Here is a 21,399-nt window from a genome sequence, read left to right as displayed (position 1 = left end):
CTAATATGTTGATGTTGTGTATGGCCGAGTGTTCTGACAAGAAAAAGAAGGAGGAAATTGAGGGGTCAGACAGTGTTGTCAACATGTCAATTTGCAGTGAAATTCAATCGCGCTAACGATGCTGCTTTGTTGATTCCACAGCGAGCGTCGCAGCGCTGCACATTTGTCGCCCACCTCTCCGCCATACCGTCTTGTTTCCCGCGGTCAAGAGAGGTTACCTTACCCTTGTGGTTTTGATCTTGTTGCCGGCGTAACACATCCAGCCTGAGTTGTCAGGGAGCGTCTTGCATTCCTCCCCCTCCAGGCAAGGCTCCATCTCACACCACCACTTCCCAATTACTATGGATGCTACAGGCAACGAAGACAAAGAGAAATGGTGATGCAGGTGCCTTACACCCTAACAGAGTGCGAAACCAATTTGCACAACACGGCACTTTGCAGATGGATGGCCATTAGGCGGGGGTGTCTAATCCTAATCATCAAATGCGTCGTGTCAAAGGTGGCAGTAGGATTGTTGGCTCTATGTGTCACATGTATGGGCTTCTAGCAACTTGTTACTGTGCAAAACCATTACCTATTACGAGGCAGTTTCTTTGTTAGATGCAGTCATAGGCTACGTGAATGTTATGGGTGGAACTGGGGCTTTTCACGCAGTGAGTGGATTGATAGATGTGACTGTGACTTGACTTCAATGCATGCCACATTTCTACTGTCAGGAGAGAAAATTGCCTTAAATATAGGGTAAGTACAATAAATGCTTTGTAATGTGTGGCGAAGGAAAGGGATCTGTCAGAGCTGACATCCAGCAACCTCCTATTCCCTCTGACCGCTCCGAGATTTCAGTCACATTTGCAAAAGGATTTAAGATAAAAGCTGCAGGTGAGAGGTTTTCCTAAAGCCAAAATGTGTGTTAGTTGTGTCAGACCTCGGCACCAAGGGATTGAGTCTGTGTAGCAGACATTTGTCAAAGCGTGTGTAAAACCGTCATGAAATATCGACACGATACCATATATGTCATCAACAGCCGCTGTCCTCTGCATCTCTTTGCAAAAAAAATAAATGGAACCCTTTCTTTTCCTGCAGTGTGACTTGCATTCAAAACCACAATTTCTGTTTTACTTGTGCCACCTCTAGGCAGCATTGTATTAAAACACATTACCTTTATATGCTAAAATACTCACCGTCGACACATGAAGGTCTGTTTCTGGTGGTTCCAGCCACCTTCCCCGGCAGACAAGAACACTTGACCGTCTGAGACCGCTCCTCAATACGATTCTTATTGCAGCATCGGTGAGCCGCGATTACTTCACATGTGCCCCCCTCTGATAAGGGAAGAGAAAACACAGAGGACAAACTGCATTAAATCAGCATTTCAAGGGTGATCAATAGAGCTTTCTGAGAACATCTGAACTCCTCACTGTGTGGACATTTGTGACCAGACATAGACTGTCATCAGTGTTTTACTCAAGTACTAGTTGTCGGTACTTGCACTTTCTATTAGGCTCCTTATACTTCTTCATTTTAGAAAGAAATATTGTACTTTTTATTCCTAGATCAATTGTAAGAAAATCATAAGCAATTTCAAGGTTTTTCTGTTCTATATCGCTGAATGCTGAATTTCTTTGAGTTTTGGACGGCTGGTCGGACAAAACGAGACTTTAGAAGACATTGTCTTGGTTTTGTAATATTTCTTTGACCAAAATATTTGATAACGGACAGATCAATTGTTCAGCCCTGTCTCCTAAAAATTACGTTCCCATACAACGAAACATTTGCCATGAAAAAAGTTAAATTAAATGAATCCGACAACTGTAGTTACTACTTTTAGGATGAAAATGTAACGTGATAACTTTATAAAATGCATTAAACCAGTGGTTTCTAAGCTGTTTGGCTGTACACCCGTTATTACAGTTGTGCGTGCTTGTGGCCCTTTGTCCTGTTTCATATGCGAGTTGTAAGCAGTTCCACCAAAGAGACAGTTCGCCTCTACATTTCTCTCATGGTTTCATTTAAATAAAGTGAAGAATCCTTTCATTTCATTTCTGTAGGATTTAGAATCGAGTAATTCTACTGGCAACAAGCTATTATTACATTGCAATGCAATTCCTTTTACTTAAGTAAACTTAATCTGCATACTTCCTCCACTACTGACTGTCATATCCATGTTTTAAAAAAGGTGTATTACAATACTTTTGTGCAATGTATTTTTGGGGTACCTTAATGGCATGTATCTCAAAAATAACTGTGAAACATGACACAAGTGTGCTGTAAACAAGAAACATTGTGCTTTACACTCTTTGAGCGAGCGAGACCCCTGCAGCTTGTTGAATTGATGAAGAGATGTGTGAGAGGCCTGCTTCAGGGTTATCATGAATATGAACACTGGCTCAACCATGCAATTATCGCCGAGCTACTGACTTTGCCCCGAAGGCTAAGAGGACTGGACCGAACGGACTCGACCCACCTCAACCACTGGCCTCTCCCACCCACTGCGCTCAGACGCTCCACATATGAGAGTTGTGCAGCAAAGGACCATCTGACAATTACACCCGTCAGCACGACACAAGATCAAGGAGGTTGAGGAGAGAAAAATTGTAGAGAGGGGGCAAAAAGTAGCCGGTATTTTGCCTGCAAAGTGATTTGAAGTAATGTTTGACAATGAGCTGTGGGTTCATGAAATGTTCATGAAATGTGTCATGGCTGGATTTGCATATATCGCTTCACTGCGTTTGAATATTTTGGTTCGTCAGGAGTTAGAAGCAGGAATGCAGCATCGTAGAAGGACCGTAGTTAGAACAGCAAGTCAGTCAATGCAGCTCAGTCAATCATAATTCAATCAATATATAAATCCAAGTGGTAACATTAATTCGTGTTTACTTCAACATTCCTTAATCAGCATTTAGAATAAGTAAACACACTTAATAAAACCCATAACATAGTTGTATAGCGGATATAAAAATATTTTAATTTGTCAATAACTATACTCCTTTATAGCTTGTTTTATGACGCATCCATAGCTGATGCATGAATGGATAATTACTGCTCCAATGCACAGTATGGCATAGTTGGAATCATATGTATGTAACAAGTGATCGGTTAATTGATTAGTTAACTGAGAGAAAAACATTTTTAAACTCTTATTGCAAAATGATATTCTGTTAATCAACTAACAGATGAATAGTTTGGCCTCGAAAATAGTTTGAAAATGTGTTTATTTACTGCGTAAATGCTAATTTGGGGCTAAAATTAAGTGTTTTTGTGATCGCAAGTCATGTCCAATGGGATTACAAGAGTGGGGACGCATACATTTTCAGATCGTTTTGTTACATAGAACATTTGTTAATTGGAAACTCAGCCATAAAGTAGCTTAAAGTCAGTAAGGACCAGTGAGAAATAATTGAACCATCGTGTGAGCTCCTGTGGGGCTTAACCAACCCACTTGAGCTGCTGGATAGAAGTGGGCTTGATTCACTCTGGATTCTCTAATATCTACCACATTGCATTATTTTTAAGAAAAGAATCATCTCCACCTATGTCCATACAACTTTTAAGAGAAGTCAGAATAAACTTGATTGCAGTTCATTCGGGATTTGTGTGCTTCTCATGCGCGGATATGCAGAATATGTGCGGTGCCTGGTTGTAAATCTGCTCTTGCTGAGTTAAATAACAAGTATTAATAAACAACACTAGTGTCAAGGTGTTGATTGGACAAGGCGGTTTTAAGTTTCAAAATTGATAGCCACATTTCCATACGAGAGGAGGAGAGAATGAATGTCTTTTTCCTGCTGCTTCTTGCCAAGTCTGTCGAGTTTTTCGGGGGGTTATGATGACTTCTGGCTCCCCATGTCAGAAAACATCAACAGCCTTTGGTTGAACTGAAAAATATCCAGATCTTGTATCTGGTCTGGGAGAATGCTGCCTCCTGTCTGATGCACTCAACAAAAGGGCATGTCTGCGCAACTTTAATCGTGATGTGCCAGTGGAAGCAGTGGGGCATCATTTGAAAACAACAGCCCACAGGGGTTTGTTCTTCTTAATGCATCTCCTTAATTGCGTAAGACAGCCCTAGATTTCCTCTTTGATCTATTAAAAACACTCTACGCAACAGAATTAACTTGCAATGCTTGTTGCTAGCGAACAGAGCAAAGACTCTATATTTGGAAATCATCACCTCCGAAGAATGCATTCAAATCAAATAAAAATGCAAATCAGTGTGGTATTTCCAGCTGGCAGGTGTACCGGGTGCCTTTTTAAACAGAAGCGATGCAACACGGATGAGCATTTTTCAAGTTCACCCAGCCTGCAAGTACAACACGCTGCATGCTCCGAGACCCCATCTTTGCATTATGAATATTTCAGAGGGAGCCGGAGAATAAACATGGCTGGAGATGAACGCTCTCATCAGGTGAAGGCTGGAACCATGCAAGGGTATAATTGTTTTCTGTATTTCCATTTCCCCCCATTATCGGAGACAAAGTCAGCCTCTCCAATGACAGCTTCAGAGTGCGAGTGTGTGAGTTTTCGTTGTCTCTCCAGCAACATTGTGAAGGACAGGCAACAAGGGTCACACTGAAATTGTCAGGGGTCACACCGAAGCAGAGGGTCTCAACTGGAACCGGCCTGTTTTTGTTGCCACGCTCTGTGCTCCTGCCTCGTTATTTCTCTGAGCCAGGAATCAGAGGCTGTGAGGCAACAAGGTGGCCACCTTCGACATGCGCCCAACAGGCCGCTGCTCATTTTCAGGCCTGAAAACGCTGACAGAAGTCCTAACTGTTGTGCTGTATTAGTGGAGGTTCTGTCGTAGTCTCTGGGATGATTTGTTAGCGGTGTTTCTTTTGTTGAGCTCTCTCCTGTGCAGAGATTTCTTTTGTTGGTCTGTTCTGGCTGTGGAAAAAAAAATAGCTTGCTGTATTTTGTTTGGTCCAAATTGTCTCTTCTCGGTCGCATCTGCACTCGAAATGCTTATATTTACATCGTGGTGGAAAGGAGTACACAATGGGGATAATATTGTTACTTCTGGTCGGCACTATGGCTCTCAAGTGCTCACAATCAATCGCTTGATGTGAAACTCTATGATTATGTTTGTCTAACTTGTTTGACTACTCAAGTTGACAGCTTGTTATTGAGGTAAGTTACGAATTCTTGACCTTTAGAAACGGCAGATAACAAAATGTAAAAAAAAAACACCATTGATTTATTTGTGATGTTTCTACTTTTACTTAAGGCTGAGTGCTTCTTCCTAGTCTGCATCTACCATTCAAATGATTATTCATTATTATAAGTAAGATGCATTCTGATGTAGTAATAAAAACCGTCTCACCACTTGGTCCATCCTCATCGGCAGATGGAGTCTGCTTGGTTGTGTTCACAGTGGAATGTAGCTCAGAATGCAGCAGCAAGGCTTCTCACTGGTTTTAACAGACTTACAATAAGTGTATTCAACATAGGTATTCAAGAGAACTACTCGTCACCAGAAGTCATGAGTGCATCTCCTTTTTTTTAAACAAGCAACTAAGAGCATAAACCAGAGCAAAAGTACAGAAACAAACTAATACGAATACAAGAAGTGCAACAAACGAGTATGAATACATTAAGTGCTAAGTGGAAGGCTGAGGGCGGTACTTCTTGAAGAGGTGAGTTTTCAGCCTGCGCCGAAAGATGGGCAGCGACTCTGCTGTCCTGACGTCAGTGGGGAGTTCATTCCACCACTGAGGGGCCAGGACAGAAAACAGCCGCGACCGGGTCGATCGGCCGCAGGGACCTCTGAGCGACGGGGCGACCAATCGCCTCGAGGCAGCAGAGCGAAGTGGTCGGGCGGGGGTGTAGGGCGGGGTGTAGGGCTTGACCACGGCCTGGAGATAGGAAGGAGCTGCTCCTTTCACTGGACTTAAACTGGATGCGAACTCTTACAGGGAGCCAGTGTAGAGAACGGAGAAGGGAAGTTGTGTGGGAGAACTTGGGGCGATTGAACACCAGTCACCACAGACACTCGTTCAGACACAGTAATACTACAATTGCAAGGGCTTTCATCAGCGAGCCACAGGCTCAGCCACCATTGTGGTACTTCTTCAAGTTCAAAGTTCAAAGTTCAAAGTTCACTTTATTGTCAAAGTTTCCACATGTGTTATGCATACAGAAAATTCGAAATGCCGTTTCTCGCAGTCCCACAGTGTAATATAGACATGAACATATAACATATAATAGAATAAAATAGAATAAAGTTAAGAACATAAGGGCCTTCTTTCGGTGACAGATAGTGACTTGACAGACATTTGTTTACTTTAACTTATAGAGAATCATTTGAACTGTCAATGCAAGAAGAAGCACTCAGCCTTACGTTAAAGAAGAAACATCGCAAATAAACCTGGTGGTGAGATGAGATTCTTTTGTTAACTGCTGTTTCCAAGGTCAAGAATAAATAACTTGCCTCAATAGCGGGCCTGCCTCATGATTTTCTATCATCCGACTCTATAGCAGGCTGTCAGACTCTCCAGTCCAACTGTAGCAACTCTGGAGCTTTTTCAGTGTTCGAAAAACATAATCGAATTTCACGTCAAACGATTGATTGCCTTGTCACATATACATACAAATATGACACCAAAAGAAAAAAAGCTAGATTAAAATAGATTCTGGACACATCTTGACCCCATTTTTCAGTATTTCTGGGTCTTCAATTCAAATGTATTCAATTATTTTCTATTCTTTGCCGATCACAGTATGGCTCCTTTTATGTCTGCAAATCAAGATGCACAGTGTGTTGCCAGTAAATAAATTGAATGGTGAAAGTAAAAGGACTTGCGAAACATAACAACCCCTCTGACATGCTACACAACTTCTCACAGAGGGATCTGCTTTGTTCAAGTCTACCACGTGGAAATTTGTCAGAGCATTTAACCCTAATGCTATTATCGACACAAATAACAACACCTGGCAGCAGCAGGGTCTCAGATGCCATCGAGCCGACGGTCTCTGGCACAATGAGTCACGCTGGAAGCCAACAACGCCGCATCAAAATCAGATGAGTTATGGACAGCAAAGCCTCGATGAAGGCAAACGCTGTCAAATCATGCATGACATGAACGCGTCGGGCCGATCCTGAATGTCTGCGGATCTGCGGTCCTGCCTAATGAATGTGAGCAGAGTTCTTGTGGGACCAGTAAATGGGTCTTCAAATGTGATGTAACAGCCATTGCACAGAGGAAAATGGTCAGTCTATCTCAATAGAAACGTCAGTGTGCAATAAGTATGCAATGACTCGCTGTCCACTGTAATGAGCCCAGACTGTGGTTTGTCTCTGGACATCCTGATAGCAAGTATATGGTCTGAATGGCAACACTCTCTGCCATCTGTTCCAGGCGTCCGACACTGTGTGTACATGAAAATGTACTATATGGGCAATTTATAGAGGGATTCTGAACATTAATCATTGGAGTAAAACCGAATAATCCAAGTGAAATATGGATTTAGTGTATGATCGAAAGGATAGCTGTGCGAGCAGTCACTGTTACACTCCATATACAAGCCAAATGGATAGCCCAAGGGACTCAATTCAATTTCATTTATTGTCTCTCTAGGGCTTTGGATTCCGGTGATTGGCAGCCAACGGCACCATTTGTACACCCTGGACTGAATACGCACACTCGGCTCACACTTCTTAGTGCCACATGATGATATAACTGATAACTGTGTGGCATCTGAATACCGGTAGCTCCCTCCAAGCGCCGAGTCCATGTAAGTCCCTGCAAATTCCGGGTCTGTGCGACCTGCGGTAATTTGTTTTTAATAGCTTAAAAGTAATTTCCAAATGACAGCAGGTCCGGATTTCCAAACCACGGCAGTCCGTGTTTTAGAGCAGCATGCCTGTCACCTTTTAATGGGAAATGCATCCAAGGTGACCCATAATAGTCTCCACTTTCTCTGTGCATGCTCTCTGCAGACATCCAAGCCAGCAGGCTACAGCAGTTCTGTCGCTGACAGGAAAAGGGAGCGCCAGATTAGAGAATGTCAAATGAATGCAGATGGAAGACAGTGAGAGGTACAAAACATATGACTGCATGGTGACAAATTGAGTGACTATTTTTACCTTTCCTTCTGTGAATACATCTGAAGCTGCTGTTGTTATTCTACACAAACGCTGGGGTGAAAGTGAGTGACATGTTGCTCGATAAACTGCGAGGCAAATTAGTTTTGAGGCTGAAGAAAATGCAGAGCACTTGTGTGTTAGTGTAAACCAAACGCTCCGGCAAACTTGAGAATTCTAAATGTTTTGAGAATTAACAGCGAAAAAGCTTCAGATAGCAAAGGTGTCAACACTTGAGGATATTTTTTTCTGAACGAGCTGGATTTCTTTTTTTTAATGCACATTGTTTGTTTTTGTTTACACGTGAGTGTGTGTGTGTGTGTGTGTGTGTGTGTGTGCATGTTTGTTTATGGGAGAGATTGCATGGGTTTGCTGGAGAGAATCAGAACAATTTACAAGGCATACAAAACTACTATTTGCTACCATAACAAAAAAAAAATCACTGTCCATGACAATGAAAGCATAGAAAGTCTTGAAATACGGCTGGCGGTTTTGACAGCGTGTCACACAAGGAGGCCGTAAGATTGGTCCTGTGCAGTGGGCCAAAGATGGGTGACACTATTGAAATGCAAAATTGACTACACACAGAGAAGAGCTGCTGTTCTTTCAAGATGCATGAAAACTGCATGGAACAGAGGAAGCAGTGAGTGGTATAGGGAATGGATTTGGCATTTGCATATGAGCTTTAAAGTCTGTCCTCTCTGTTGTCACACTCAACACAGGCCCAGGACACTGCAAGTCTGGTCCTGATCAAGGGCATTAAATGCTATTTTGATTTGCACAAAAAAAAAAACACCTGTGGTTATTTGGCTTTTATGGTGATGTGTGGCTTGTTGAGCATGCCAGAAATTCACTGTACAACAGCAATTGCACAGCAGCTTTCACGTCCATTAAACACATAAACAAAGGCACTCTATCTAAGCTATCCTCCTCTAACTCACATTCACATCTGAGCTTTTTGAAATAGAAAAATAATAATGTAAAAACACGTCTTCTGTCAGTGAGATGTCACTCATTTTTAAATGTCAAGCTGTTCCTGTCCTTCGCTCTAGCCCTTTTCCCCAACTGGCAAATGTCCCGAACTGGTATTTCATATTTTTTGATCGCCTGTGCTGATGAAAGGGTTACATTCAGAAGGAAGAAAAGGAAAAAGAGAGAGAGTCGAGTCAGAGAACCTTTAGAGAACAGCTGCTAGTCTCTGATGTGACTGCTGGCCTTCTCACTGCCGGACAGACAATTTACGCAGTGTACCAATGTGCCTGCAACATGTAAACCGTGTATTAATGCATGATACACAGCTAAATGACCTTTCGTGCTGTATGATGTACTCTGAAGGGTCGGCTGTGACGATTACGCAACACCTGCGAGCTGATAGAGGGAGAAATTGGCGGAGAGGGTTCTGTACTTATTCGGTCTGATGCAACGGCGCCGGCTGTGTCACATGATCAACATTTTGATCACATCTGCAGTTAAGGGAGGTATAGAAGATGTGTTGCTGTACGGTGTAATATTTTCAGCACCGATAGAACACGTTTTAAATTGTAGTTATGTATATTTTACTGACTGCTTCATTACATTTAGCTAGATTACAAGACACAGTATCAGATCATAATATGATCCTTTTAAAAAAGTACGACATTTACCTGCTTTTACATTGTAATTTCATCTACGGAGGCAGGACATGAAACGTTTCAGTCTATCCTGCCATTGTGTTGTTCATATTGGACAAAATATATTCCCGACTTTTGTCCCCAACTTTCACACATGCACACTCCAGTCTCTCCAGGAAAGGTAATTGGATCTTTAGTGTAAAGATGCCAGATGACTTATGACACACTGTGGAGATATTAGAGCAGAAAAAAACCCTAAAATCTGCAATAGAGCCTGATAAAGCCAATATTAATTACTTTGCTTATTTCTCACACTATCCTCCCCCTTGGAACCAATTAGTAAGTTGAGATGCCTCTTTTCAGTTTAATGAGGTCTAAGTACTGATAATGAATTTCATATTCCTGCCAAGCATTTAAAATAGGCTTGTGGAATCACAAAGGCAATGCCATATGAAATGATCTCTCAAGCATTTTTCCAAATCGGCAAGAAGTAATTCTTTCAACAAGAAAAAAGAAAGAAATTAGGATATAAGATCCCCTTTTCACCACCACAAATACAGAGGGTGAATTAATAGAAGTACTTTTTCTTCACACTGAGCCCATTTGGGATGGTAGGATATTAGTCACATGCGATTACTCGGAATTTACAGACCCAATTTTAACTACTTTGTAATAAACGAGGCGTCTCACAAGTGTGTCGCCAAATCATCTGAATCTCACCACGAACGGCCATCAGTGAAGTGACAATAACCCTTTTCACCTTCTAAAGAGCAGGGAGAGCCTGACGACTGCCACACCTTGAACATCATCCACAAAGGGAAAAAGGGACAAAAACGCCCCGTGACAAACGTGTTACTCTCCATTTAATGTGGGTTCACAGGAAAATAGGCAGCAGAGTAGCGTTTCACCTTGGCAGGAACAATCCTCAGTACACATAAGACAAGAAGGTCTGAGCTCCCTGATATAATATTTACAAACAGTGGGGACACGAAGCTATCATTAGTTTAGCAGTAGATTTTGTTTCATGGGAAAAAATGTTGAATTAAAGAGGAGCAGTGCTCACACATGAACCCAGGCTTGTGCAACCGCTGACATCAGCAATTACTGTGAAGTGTGGTGATGATGGGATTCTTTCCATTGTGAGGGCTTGTTTTGATTCTCTGGCATGGGAACAAAAGATAAAAGAGCTTGGATTGATTTTTTGTGTGTGTGTTATTCATCAAGAGAAATTTGAAGTGCTATCATTGTGCCGGGCACGGCGTGTACAATAGTCTGTTACCCTGTAACTCAGTGGCTTTAAGGGTGTGACTTCAAATAAGCTTAACCCAAGATTGAAATTTGACAAGAGTCCCGGTACGGTGCGATAAAGTGCTTCAGATTTGTGGCGTTCACTTTCCTGTCATTGTTTAATGAACAGACGTTCCTTCATTAACACTCGATGACATTTTGCTTCTGCACAGGCGATGTGTTTTGCACACCCCCAGTTGTTCAGAGAATACTGCAACGGAGGACGCATTGAGCATTGAGGTCAGGGTGTACTGCACGTGCATCAGCAAAGTATCACGCATGTATTACTGAACGGGCCTAACGGGAACGGGCTCTGAGTCCCTGGACCAGAACCTCTGTATGAAGGGACTGTAATATTTCCCATTGGAAAGTCACTCAAACTCAATGCAAAGACGGTCTGGTCCTTTTCTGTATCTGTGAAGCCACAAAGAGAAGGAAAACAGACTCCAAGAGATGTGAAACGACAAAAAAGAAAAGTACAAACACCCCAAAGTGAAGCAAAGGGCCCATTGTTTCATTACCTGTCATTATGGCTGTGAGCTATTTGGACTTAAACATACCAGCTATTTATCAATATTATTTCCCACAATGTTTACATTTTAATTAATTACAATGAATATATAATGTACCCCTTCTTTAAAACTCTATCCCTTTTCAAAGGTTTCTACAACCCTGTTCTAATGCAGAGACACGATTCACAGTAGTGGCCGTTTAAAACCAATTACACCTGACACCATCATTACACATTTATCAATATGAAAGATTAATGTAAGACATAAACTCTGTTTAGAAGCCACTGATTTATTTACTCGTAAAGTTCTAAATGTTCTGCAGGTACAATCAGTTTCCAGAACATTGTCTAATACGGGCAAAAACACTTATTTGGTTACACAATAGTGTCTGTGATAGCTGAGCTTTGTTTTGGACTATTTCTGGATTAAAGCAAGCTGAACGCTTTTATCAGGACTCACGGTTTCGGAGTCAAGTATCCTTCAGCTATGTCGGCTGTCACAACAACATATTTAGAAAACTGCTGCCAACTACGAAACAAAACAGGGGTCTTAAAATCTTGCTAATGATCCCAAGATCATGTTCCGCTTCTTCTACCCAACGGAGCAAAGTGGTTTACAAAAGATCAACTAATAATGCCGTTCTGAGGCAAAATGTGGTCTGCAGTTATTAAAAAGCAAACTCTTTTATATGCACTGATGCTTTTTCGTTTTTTGGCCAGAGGCATTCATGGTGGCAGTGCTGTAACATATATGTACCCCATGATTTCAGTTGGAACAGTATATTCCCCATTAGCCGTTTGGAACAGGACATTTGGTTTATTCCAGTTCACTCTATCCTGATTCAAATAATCGTTTTAGTATAATACCCCCTACTCACAGCTTACATCCTACAAATTACAGGACTTAAAAGTCTGAGTTCCAGAATGAAAAATTGGAACAGTGGTTGACTATAGCCCAGCTCCTGTACTGCTGTTCAATGTTGATATTCTTTAACCCTGCAACGGGTCTCTTTGTGTTTCCTGCTAATTGGCAACAAAGATGGTGAACATGTTGCTGATGTTAGCATTTAGCTCAAAGCACAGCTGTGCAGTCTCTCAGAGCTGCTAGCATTGCTTTAGATTATTCTTCTAATATATATTATCTTATACAGTGGCGTAAGGTAGATGGGCCCCAATCATTATTACGATTGGCCCTAGTGCATGCTAGTTACTTATTTTTTATTATTTTGAATAACACCCACACACACAACCACTCACACACCATCGTATCTTTTGTCAAATAATCTCGCCCAAAGGAGACTTGACATTGGACAATGGAAATATACATATTACCCAGCAATCATTACATATCTACATTTGACAAAATATCAAAAAAGGAAACTATTGTTTCATTCTAGTTTTTAACTGTTTATTTTTATTTTATAGTTAATGTGGAATAGGAATTCATTTTGTTGTCTCTATTGTCTTATTTACTAAAACTAGAATTACTGCCTTGCGGTTTTATGCCTCCGCCAACCTGTCAAGTTACACTTTACATCCATGTCTGTCCAAAATACCATCACTTATAATCCTTTTATCCGCTAAGACATGTGTGTGAAATCGTAATAATTAGGTTCAACCCCAAGTCCAGCACGATGTTTGTGCCAAATCTGAAGAAATTCCCTCCAGTGGATTCCAGACATATTGCATTCACAAGAATTGACCGGATGGACAGACTACCCAAACACATAATGTGTCCAGCCATGTGCCTCTCTTGTTTGCGGTGACCCACACTTTCTCAAAACACCTTTTATTGCCTCTTTTATACTGCCGTTGACTGCCTGCTGGCATCCTCACTCACACTCTTAACAGCCCCCCGGCCGGTAGGGGCCGCTAGTGATAACACAGCTGAGGGCATCGCCAACCCCCAGCCGCTACACTCTGTGCCTAGAGACCCATCGGGGTGGAAACAGTGGGTTGTATTCATTCAATCACACCATACAGCAGTGATCGTTGAAGACGCACCTGGAGAAAACCTGTACTCTGCAGAGTGCACCTTTCTACAGTACTATAAATGGACTACTTCTTTGAACAGAGGTATATTTCCAGGATGGCAATCAGAATCACTTGCTTCTTCACTCAATACATTGTTAGAGGGCCTGCTCTCTCCGTAGTCCCCCCACCCCACCCCACCCCACCCCAAGGGCCCAAGTAGAACCGCATCGCCTGCACTGTCTCTATTTACTTCACTGATTTTATATCTCGGCATAAATTGTAAAAAATGTGTTTTTGGGTGAAGGTTTCTATTGTTAATTGTATGTTCAGGAGTTTACAGGCAATTTTAATTTGGTTTGAAAAAAGAACCGTGACCCTGTATCGAGCTGTGGACTTTGCCTGCAGTTAACACCCCTCTTATTAATGCTTAGGGATTCGAGAGAAGAAACAGCTGCTGTAGTCAGCTGGCGTCGTCTTAAGAGAAAAAGCTGGCTCATTAATTAAGCTGTGGGCCAGATGAATTAATTTTGCATATAAGCGTTGTGACCACAAACCACAGCCCCTGCACAGAATTGGCTGAAAGACCTCAATTAAACATGCCGTTTAAACAAATATCCACAAGCTTAGAGGAGCTCTCTCTTATGAATAATTCATAGTCTGAAAGAGGAAATAAATGAGAAATACTGAAATATGTAAAACAGATTTGTAGCTGTGAGCATACAGTAATAATTAGGCCACTGATTGTCCTTAGATTCATTTACTTAAATATGTATTTTTCTTTTCGGGCTAACCGAGGAAATTACATAAATCGTTTATTTCTGGTGAAATATACCAGCCTTGTCTCTTCTTACTACAGATCCAATAAAGCAAATGAAATCCACTTTGAAGGCTCCAGAGGAAGTTTCTCGTGTTTTACAGAGTGGTCAGGGGTCCTTCGGCGTCTCAGTTGCATGTGTAACAACATCAGGACAAAGTGGGTTTGCAGAGCTCCAGATGTGGAGAGGCCTCCGGCTGAGGCTGCACGCCACTTCCCATTGACACTGCAGTGGAGCAGCAATGACACTAGTGAGAGCATGGTTGAGAGGAGGTCTACGGGAGGGGGTGGAGGAAGATGCATGTCAAAATAATGTGCCTCCAGGATGCATTATATAAGGCTATTATATCGTCAGTGTCTAAAACCGTGCACAGAGGATACAACCTTTGTTTGTGACAGCCCAGGAATACATTTTTCATGTTTGTTTCATTGTGAGCTTTACCAGCGAGTGGTTTCTTTTGTTTGAGTGCATTGGAAGCCCTGATCCTCTACTCCTCATTAAAGCTCCTGAAGGGGAGACTTGAGGGATTTTAATGGTATTTTCACTCTGGAAAGAAATCTGAAAACTGTTGAAAACATTGGAAATTACATCTGTGTTGAAAAGGTAAATCTTTAAGAGGCACTGACGGGACTAAGGAGGGAGGATAACTCAGCGGCTATAGCGGACTATCATAGTAGTGTGATGCGAGAGGAAGACAGTGAGACGGATATCACACAGAGTAAAGTATTTATGACTTAAGGCTGAATAAATTATAAGCTACTGTGGATATTTACAAGTGAGATACTTCTGCTTTTATCCCTGGTTCTGCTGCTCTGAACAGCTTATCTCGTTATGCTTGTTCACTCGCAGCTACACATTTTACAGCAACCACCGAGCAAGAGATTATCCGCACAGTGTTGAGAAGAGATGACCTTCCATTTATGAACAGGTTGACCCCACAAAGCCGACTGTTGGTGGGAGTAAGCAAGAAGCAGAGCAAGGCCGCCGCTGGCAGCCGCTATACTTTTTGTCTCCGTTATCACCTGCACATGATGCACTGCATCACTAATGGCAGGATTTCTTGTGGGAAATAGACTGCTGCTCCACACATTCAATGCACCTTTGTTCCCTCTGCAGTCAGTATACATTTCAGTCTTTACCAAATAGCATACAAGAGCTGAGATGTTACTCCTGACAGTGTGATTTGTCACACCTGCAAAGCACATTTTCATGCTGGATTAAGTTTCAAAATCGATGCAAGTGGGACTTTATTTTTCTGTTTAGCAAGTCAATGACCGATGTAAGGAGAATTCTTCTTCTGTGGTTTCCTCTGGCAATGTCCAGGGGTTGAGAAATGCATGACCCCTAAAGAAACATCTCCGCCGACGCACAACAAACACAATATTTTCTCTTTCGTGCGCAGTTCACGCTCTTTGCACCAAATAAATACAGCCCCTCATGAATCATACCGCAGAAAGCAACACTGTCTCTACCAGGAAGGCAGAGAACAGCCGTAAGCATATCTACGAGAGTGGCAGGCAGCAATCTGTAAGTAGACCTGGGAAACCGGCTGCCTTGTCCGAATCACTGAGCACACACAAGCACCCCCTCAAGGGTCATCCAGCTAATGGACTTCTGGACACATATTCTTTGCAATAAGGCTGTCAATATCTGAGTGCACGAGTGGAACAGTTGCTTATATGCTGTCAAAAGTAATTATCACTGAGAACACATTTGGATGCCGCTCATTAATCTGTAATCTTACTTTCTCGAATGCCTTTTCACACGACAGGTGTTTTTATTTACACCTAAAAATTTGTAGAGTTTGTGTATGTTGACATCAGGTCACACTTTGGCTGTTTCCAAAGTAGCTACGCGTGATTGACTTAGTTTTCGAAACAACATCCTCCAATCGATCTAAATTTCTATTGGCAAGGACAAAAGTGATCCCGCTGGCCTCTGTAATCTCGATTTCCGCTGGTAATACCAGTCTCCGTGAACTTGTGGCGTTTCGCTGCCTTTAATGATTGGCCCAATGGTCTGCAACCAATGGCCTTCTTGCCACCAATTCATGACCCGTCAACCCCAATCCTCCCACCAATCCAACAGGCACACGGCACACAGCACAGAACAAATGGCCCAGTGTCAGAATCAATCCAGACAGGCTTCCCATCTTCCTCTCATAAAACTGGCATCTCATTTATCCAGGAGTGAGGACTAGCCATACTATGCTAAACGGAATGACAGTGCATTTACACCTTTAGTGGCAGAGGGTCCTGAAGGATTCAAATTCTTCGCTTTGATCTTGTTGTCTCCAAAGATGTACCTGAATGCACATTTGAAATATTAATTCCATTTCCCTTTTGTTGACATGAGACCACTTTTTAGAAGATATTTGCGAGTGTAGTTTTTCTTCTTAATTTTTTTTCTCCTCCAATACACATGTGCATACGTGGGTAATGAAATGTAGGTGTTGGAACAGAAAGTCGTCTGACTCACAATATTGAGAGTATTGAAAAGACCCCTTGCTGATATGCTTGAGGTGCACCGGCACATAGAGGAAATAACAGACACCAAGGACCAGCACGCTCAAGCAGCCACTTCTCCCTTTGAAGTTCTGACAGCATTCGGCTTCCTCTCCTCTGTTGAGTCCTGAGATCATAATTATTTACCATAACCACGGCACGCATCCGCCTGATGAAAAAAAAAAGTTTGACCGCAATGATTTGGTGATATTCTATTCAGTTCAATTTCACAGGGACCACAATCGCACAGATCAAATTGAGAAGGAGCAGTGTAGCATGAATATCAACTGTAATAGCTCAAGAAGGAAAGCGCAAAGGCATTCTTTGTCTGTCTTTGTGATCTTTAGTCGAGAAATTCTCATGCTATCAAGATCAAATCGTAATGAAAAAATAGCCCCTGTAAAATGTGCTCGCTGAATAAGTGGTTGTCAGTCCAAGCTCACCCGATAATATATCAATGAGTGTAATGAAGTCAAGATGTTGTTATTATCTCGGAGCAACCGCACCCGGGATGCGACAGTAACATAACGAGGGCCAGTGGCAGGAACTGAAAAGATGACATTTAAAGAAAACATTTGCTTCTCATTTTGATGCTGTTAATTAAGAGATCCGTAGAACCCACAGCAGGAGAGAAAGGACTCACCGATCATGTGGATGGTGGTTCGTCCAGGCCTCGTCCCATGATGCTGCTGGATGGTGTCGTAGAAAGTGGCCTGACCCAGCTGAATGGCAGTCACACTGACCCAGAGGCACAGACAGAGCAGCCAGGACATGACAGGACACATCTGCTGAGGACCGGCAGAGGTGGAGTCAAAGCAAAATACATCATGTTCTCAACCTTAAACCTCCGCCCCCCCCCCAACAAGCACACGCACACACTTGTATACAAAATATAATATTTGTACAAGCACTCTGGTCTATAATTGGCCTTAACGCTCCTCAGTCTTTTAGTCATTGGAATTCATCATTAGCGTGATTATATAAGTATGACTTCTTCACTGTTTCGTCTTCCTAGTTCGCCCTGTCTTGTCCCTGAGCCACAACGCTGCAAATGTGGAGTGATCCCTGGGGAGTTTTTCCCATGCAGCAGAGATTTCCCCTGACAGGCTGACTCCCTTCAACTCCTGAGCTGTGCTCCTGCCTCAACACCTAAATCAAATTTAAAGAAAGACAAGATTTTGCAAGCAGCTGGCTGCCAAGGCTTTTCTGTATCTGTCAGAATAACGTGACAGTGACACAGCAGTAATAGGAATCAAAAGCCTTGTAATGTTTCACCAGGCTGTTTAGAAATTAAAAAAGGGAAAGGACGTGTAGAACAACAGCGAGGTATATGCTCCTGGTCATAGGAGATGGGTGGATATGAAGGAAATCTATGAAGGTGAAAATACAAAATGTTTCAGCGGTTTTATATTGACAGCAACAAATGGCCAACAAGCATTAGATTAGTAACCATCTTTTTAAATGTATTAATTCTTATTATAGCCTTTTGATATTTTTGTATTTAATTATTCAGGATATGAGTTCAGCATGATATTGAATTGTTTTAAGTGCATACAAACTTTGATCAAAATGATGAATTGCATCCATTACACTATTCATAAAATAAGTGCATTCTCCAGACTCTACTCAGGAGTGCAGAATACTTTTCAGCCCTTTCACATTTTCACTGTGCTTTAATCATCTAAAGTAACAATGGCAGAGTGCAGACAATTGCAAAATTGCTGAATAAACATCACGAAGGAGATTTCAATTCTCTGTATCATCAAAATTAAATCATATCTTGGAATAAAATACCAGAAAAAATTGCTTTCTGTCTATCTCAACAATGTGCCATGTAATATAATTATGTGTGAATATTTTGCATTAAAATACAAACAGATGTTCAAGGTAAATGTATGATTTGCCAGTTTTCTGCAAAAAAAGCTAAATCTCTTGACAATGGCATGCTTTATTATTTTTGGCCAGAGTAGAAAGAAAGAAATCTTACCTTAGCAACCCAACAAAGAGTATGTAAATATCTCAACAGAATGACATAAATCCATCCAAAATACTGCTCATGTTGATCCCATCCAATAACTCTGAATTTAGCTCGAGAAGGGAACTCCAGTGCCTCTGCCTCTCTGCTCCACACTTTGATAGCAACAGTCCAGTGATTCAGAAATGACCGTCAAGCCGGAGTCAGGAAATAGATTTACAGCTCTTTCAATTCCACCTTTGAAATATCACTGCATCCCCTTGAGGAGCTGCTCCCACTGACACTGAATTCATTTGCCCCTTCGCATTTACAGGCACGTGCCGAGTGCTCCTTAATTAACTGTAGTGGAATCTCTCCATTCACCATCTGCATCCTTCCAGTGAGAGGCAGCCTCTGAGCAGCGACTCTCTCTGCGAGTCCCCCCTCCGCGAGCACTAAGAAACAAATGTTCCCGTACAGCCTCGCTGTGTGTAAAGATTGTATCACATGTCTTAAAGCCAGACTGCCTCTGGATTAGATGGGACTCCACCTGATCAGATATGCTTCTGACAAATGCAAATCATGGAAACTGGCACCACTCACGTCACCATGTGACCACACGATTAACGATTATTTACACATTTAGAATGGCTTTATTTTGCTCCCGAGGGAACATTTCCCTTTTTTTCCTTTTCCTTTTTGTTGTTGTAAGTTATTTACTCTGCCCCACATAAAGAGAATCAAGAACATAATTCATCATTTTAAGTGAGTAAAAGTTATTCCAAGAAACTTAACGAGAGAGTCAGGGTGTTATATTAGATGCAAGCGCTTGAGGAGGGAAAGAAGGAAACTTCGGTCCCTAGCTTACCTTTGTGTCGTTAGAGGAAGGTGCAAAAAAGAAGATTAGGAAAGAACATGCTTTAGCAAGCTGAGCAGAAGAGGAAGTTGGAAGCGAATTGTGAAAAGAAATAATAATGTGCATTCAGCCGAAGGTAATCTTCACCTACAGTGTGTGTGTGTGTGTGTGTGGGGGGGGGGGGGTTCTTATGATGGAGATGTAATGGTGTTGTAACAAAGAAGGGGAGTGAGCGCTGTTCTTTTGAGTAAATCAGTTGCGATCTGTATGTGTGGGAAACAACTCGATCCTCCCCATTCCTCGCCGCCTTCACGACATGAGCTCTACTTTTGCATTGTGTCTGGATTTTTTTTTATCGCTGGCATGCAGAACATGCCCAAGGCCTGCAGCTCACACTGCCATCTCTATGGCATAAAGACATCACATTTTATTTTGATGCTTGCTCAGGAAGGAGTGAAGAAGAAATGAGAGGAACAGCAAGAAACTGCTTGAGGTGGAGGCACACTACAATGCGGCATTAACGTCTGAGGTTTTGGCATAATCTACTCTGTGCATAGGGGATTTGGGACATATAGGAGGAAGCCAAATAGCATAAATTGCTGAGTTGTTCTGTGCAGAACAATGGTTTCTGAAGATAGGGTCATTAATTGTTCATAGAGATTTTCCCATGTTGACACTGTGCTTTGACACAGGACTGCATTTCATTCAAGCCATCTGTTTCTCAGGGAGTTTGTTAAGAAATATAAAGAATTGTTGGCGCACATCGGAGGTAACGGAGCCGTTAAAGCTGGAGTGGCTCCCCCCTCTGGTTGGCCATATGGGAGAGACCATAGCGACGGAGCAGCAGCTAAGAGTACAACGAAAGCTATGGCGGAAAATCCTTAGAAGCGTCTAGAAAAGTTTCTAGATTCCACCGTGCCCGAAGAACAACAACCAATCAGAGCCAAGGAGTCTCTAACACAGCTGTCAATGGCTTACCAATACCGATCAAACTGTCGGACTAGGCAGCGCTGAAACATGAATCAAGATTCTGCATTGCCTATTTCTTGCCTCAAATGTTTCCTGAAACATATTTCAGTGTACTGTTTAGCTTTAAAATGAGAACGTTTATGACCCGGCCGCCATGTTGAAAACAGTAAAGCCGAAACCCCCAAAAAATGAGAAAAAATACACTGGGTTTCTGTTTCTTGCTACAAGCTGCAGCGACCATATAGCGAGCTTTTAAATTGACTCTTGACTGAGTTGTTGATGTTGTGATGACTTTCTGTTGTGCCTGAAGACTGTCCCTGTTCTTTAGGAGCTTCTGGAGCTTCGATGGTTTTAACGTCTCATTTGACAGGAATTCATTTAAAACATTGTGCTGTCGGCTCAGCGTTACTGCCTGCCATTATCAATCCAAGTTTTATAAATTCAGGGTCAAATTTCTTCACCAGGAGCTTTTACATGCGCAGGGTTGTCTCCCCCATCACGTTTTTATTTTAAAAGCCATCCATTCTGTGTCACTGTATCCGAGGGAGCGTTAGCTAGCTAACAGTAGCAAAACACGTTTTTCTGTACCTGGTTGTGTCTTGATTGGCGTGATGATATTCAACGTAACTAGTCATGCATTACATCTACAAATACTTTTACCGGGTTTTCAAACATTTCTGCATCCCATAAAATCATGCTTTTTTAACATTACAAAATGATTACATTTTTTATTTAATCGAACCATTTTGCAGTACCTACACGGCCCACTGGTGGTGAGCTACCTAAGTAAGTATATTTCTGGCTTTTACAGGCAGCAGGACGGTTTATGTGGGAGGGAT

General features: G+C 42.0%; 1 protein-coding gene across 1 annotated transcript; it reads right to left on the bottom strand.

The window, feature by feature from the left end:
* On the bottom strand, window positions 1–18,899 carry LOC306780494 (chemokine-like protein TAFA-1; the record flags this gene model as incomplete). The annotated part of the gene is made up of 5 exons (XM_079272892.1): window positions 18,769–18,899; window positions 17,425–17,566; window positions 1,182–1,322; window positions 224–348; window positions 1–33 (listed from the first exon to the last, which is right to left on the bottom strand). The coding sequence occupies exons 2-5, from the start codon at window positions 17,564–17,566 to the stop codon at window positions 1–3; spliced, it is 441 nt and encodes a 146-aa protein (XP_079129018.1). The 5' UTR covers window positions 18,769–18,899.
* Between the last annotated feature and the right edge of the window lie 2,500 nt (window positions 18,900–21,399).

This window comes from Melanostigma gelatinosum, assembly GCF_949748355.1.
Source record: "Melanostigma gelatinosum genome assembly, chromosome: 8".
Classification (NCBI taxonomy): Eukaryota; Metazoa; Chordata; class Actinopteri; order Perciformes; family Zoarcidae; genus Melanostigma; species Melanostigma gelatinosum.
Note: the sequence above shows the minus strand (reverse complement) of the source record. Positions and strands in the feature narration are given on the sequence as shown.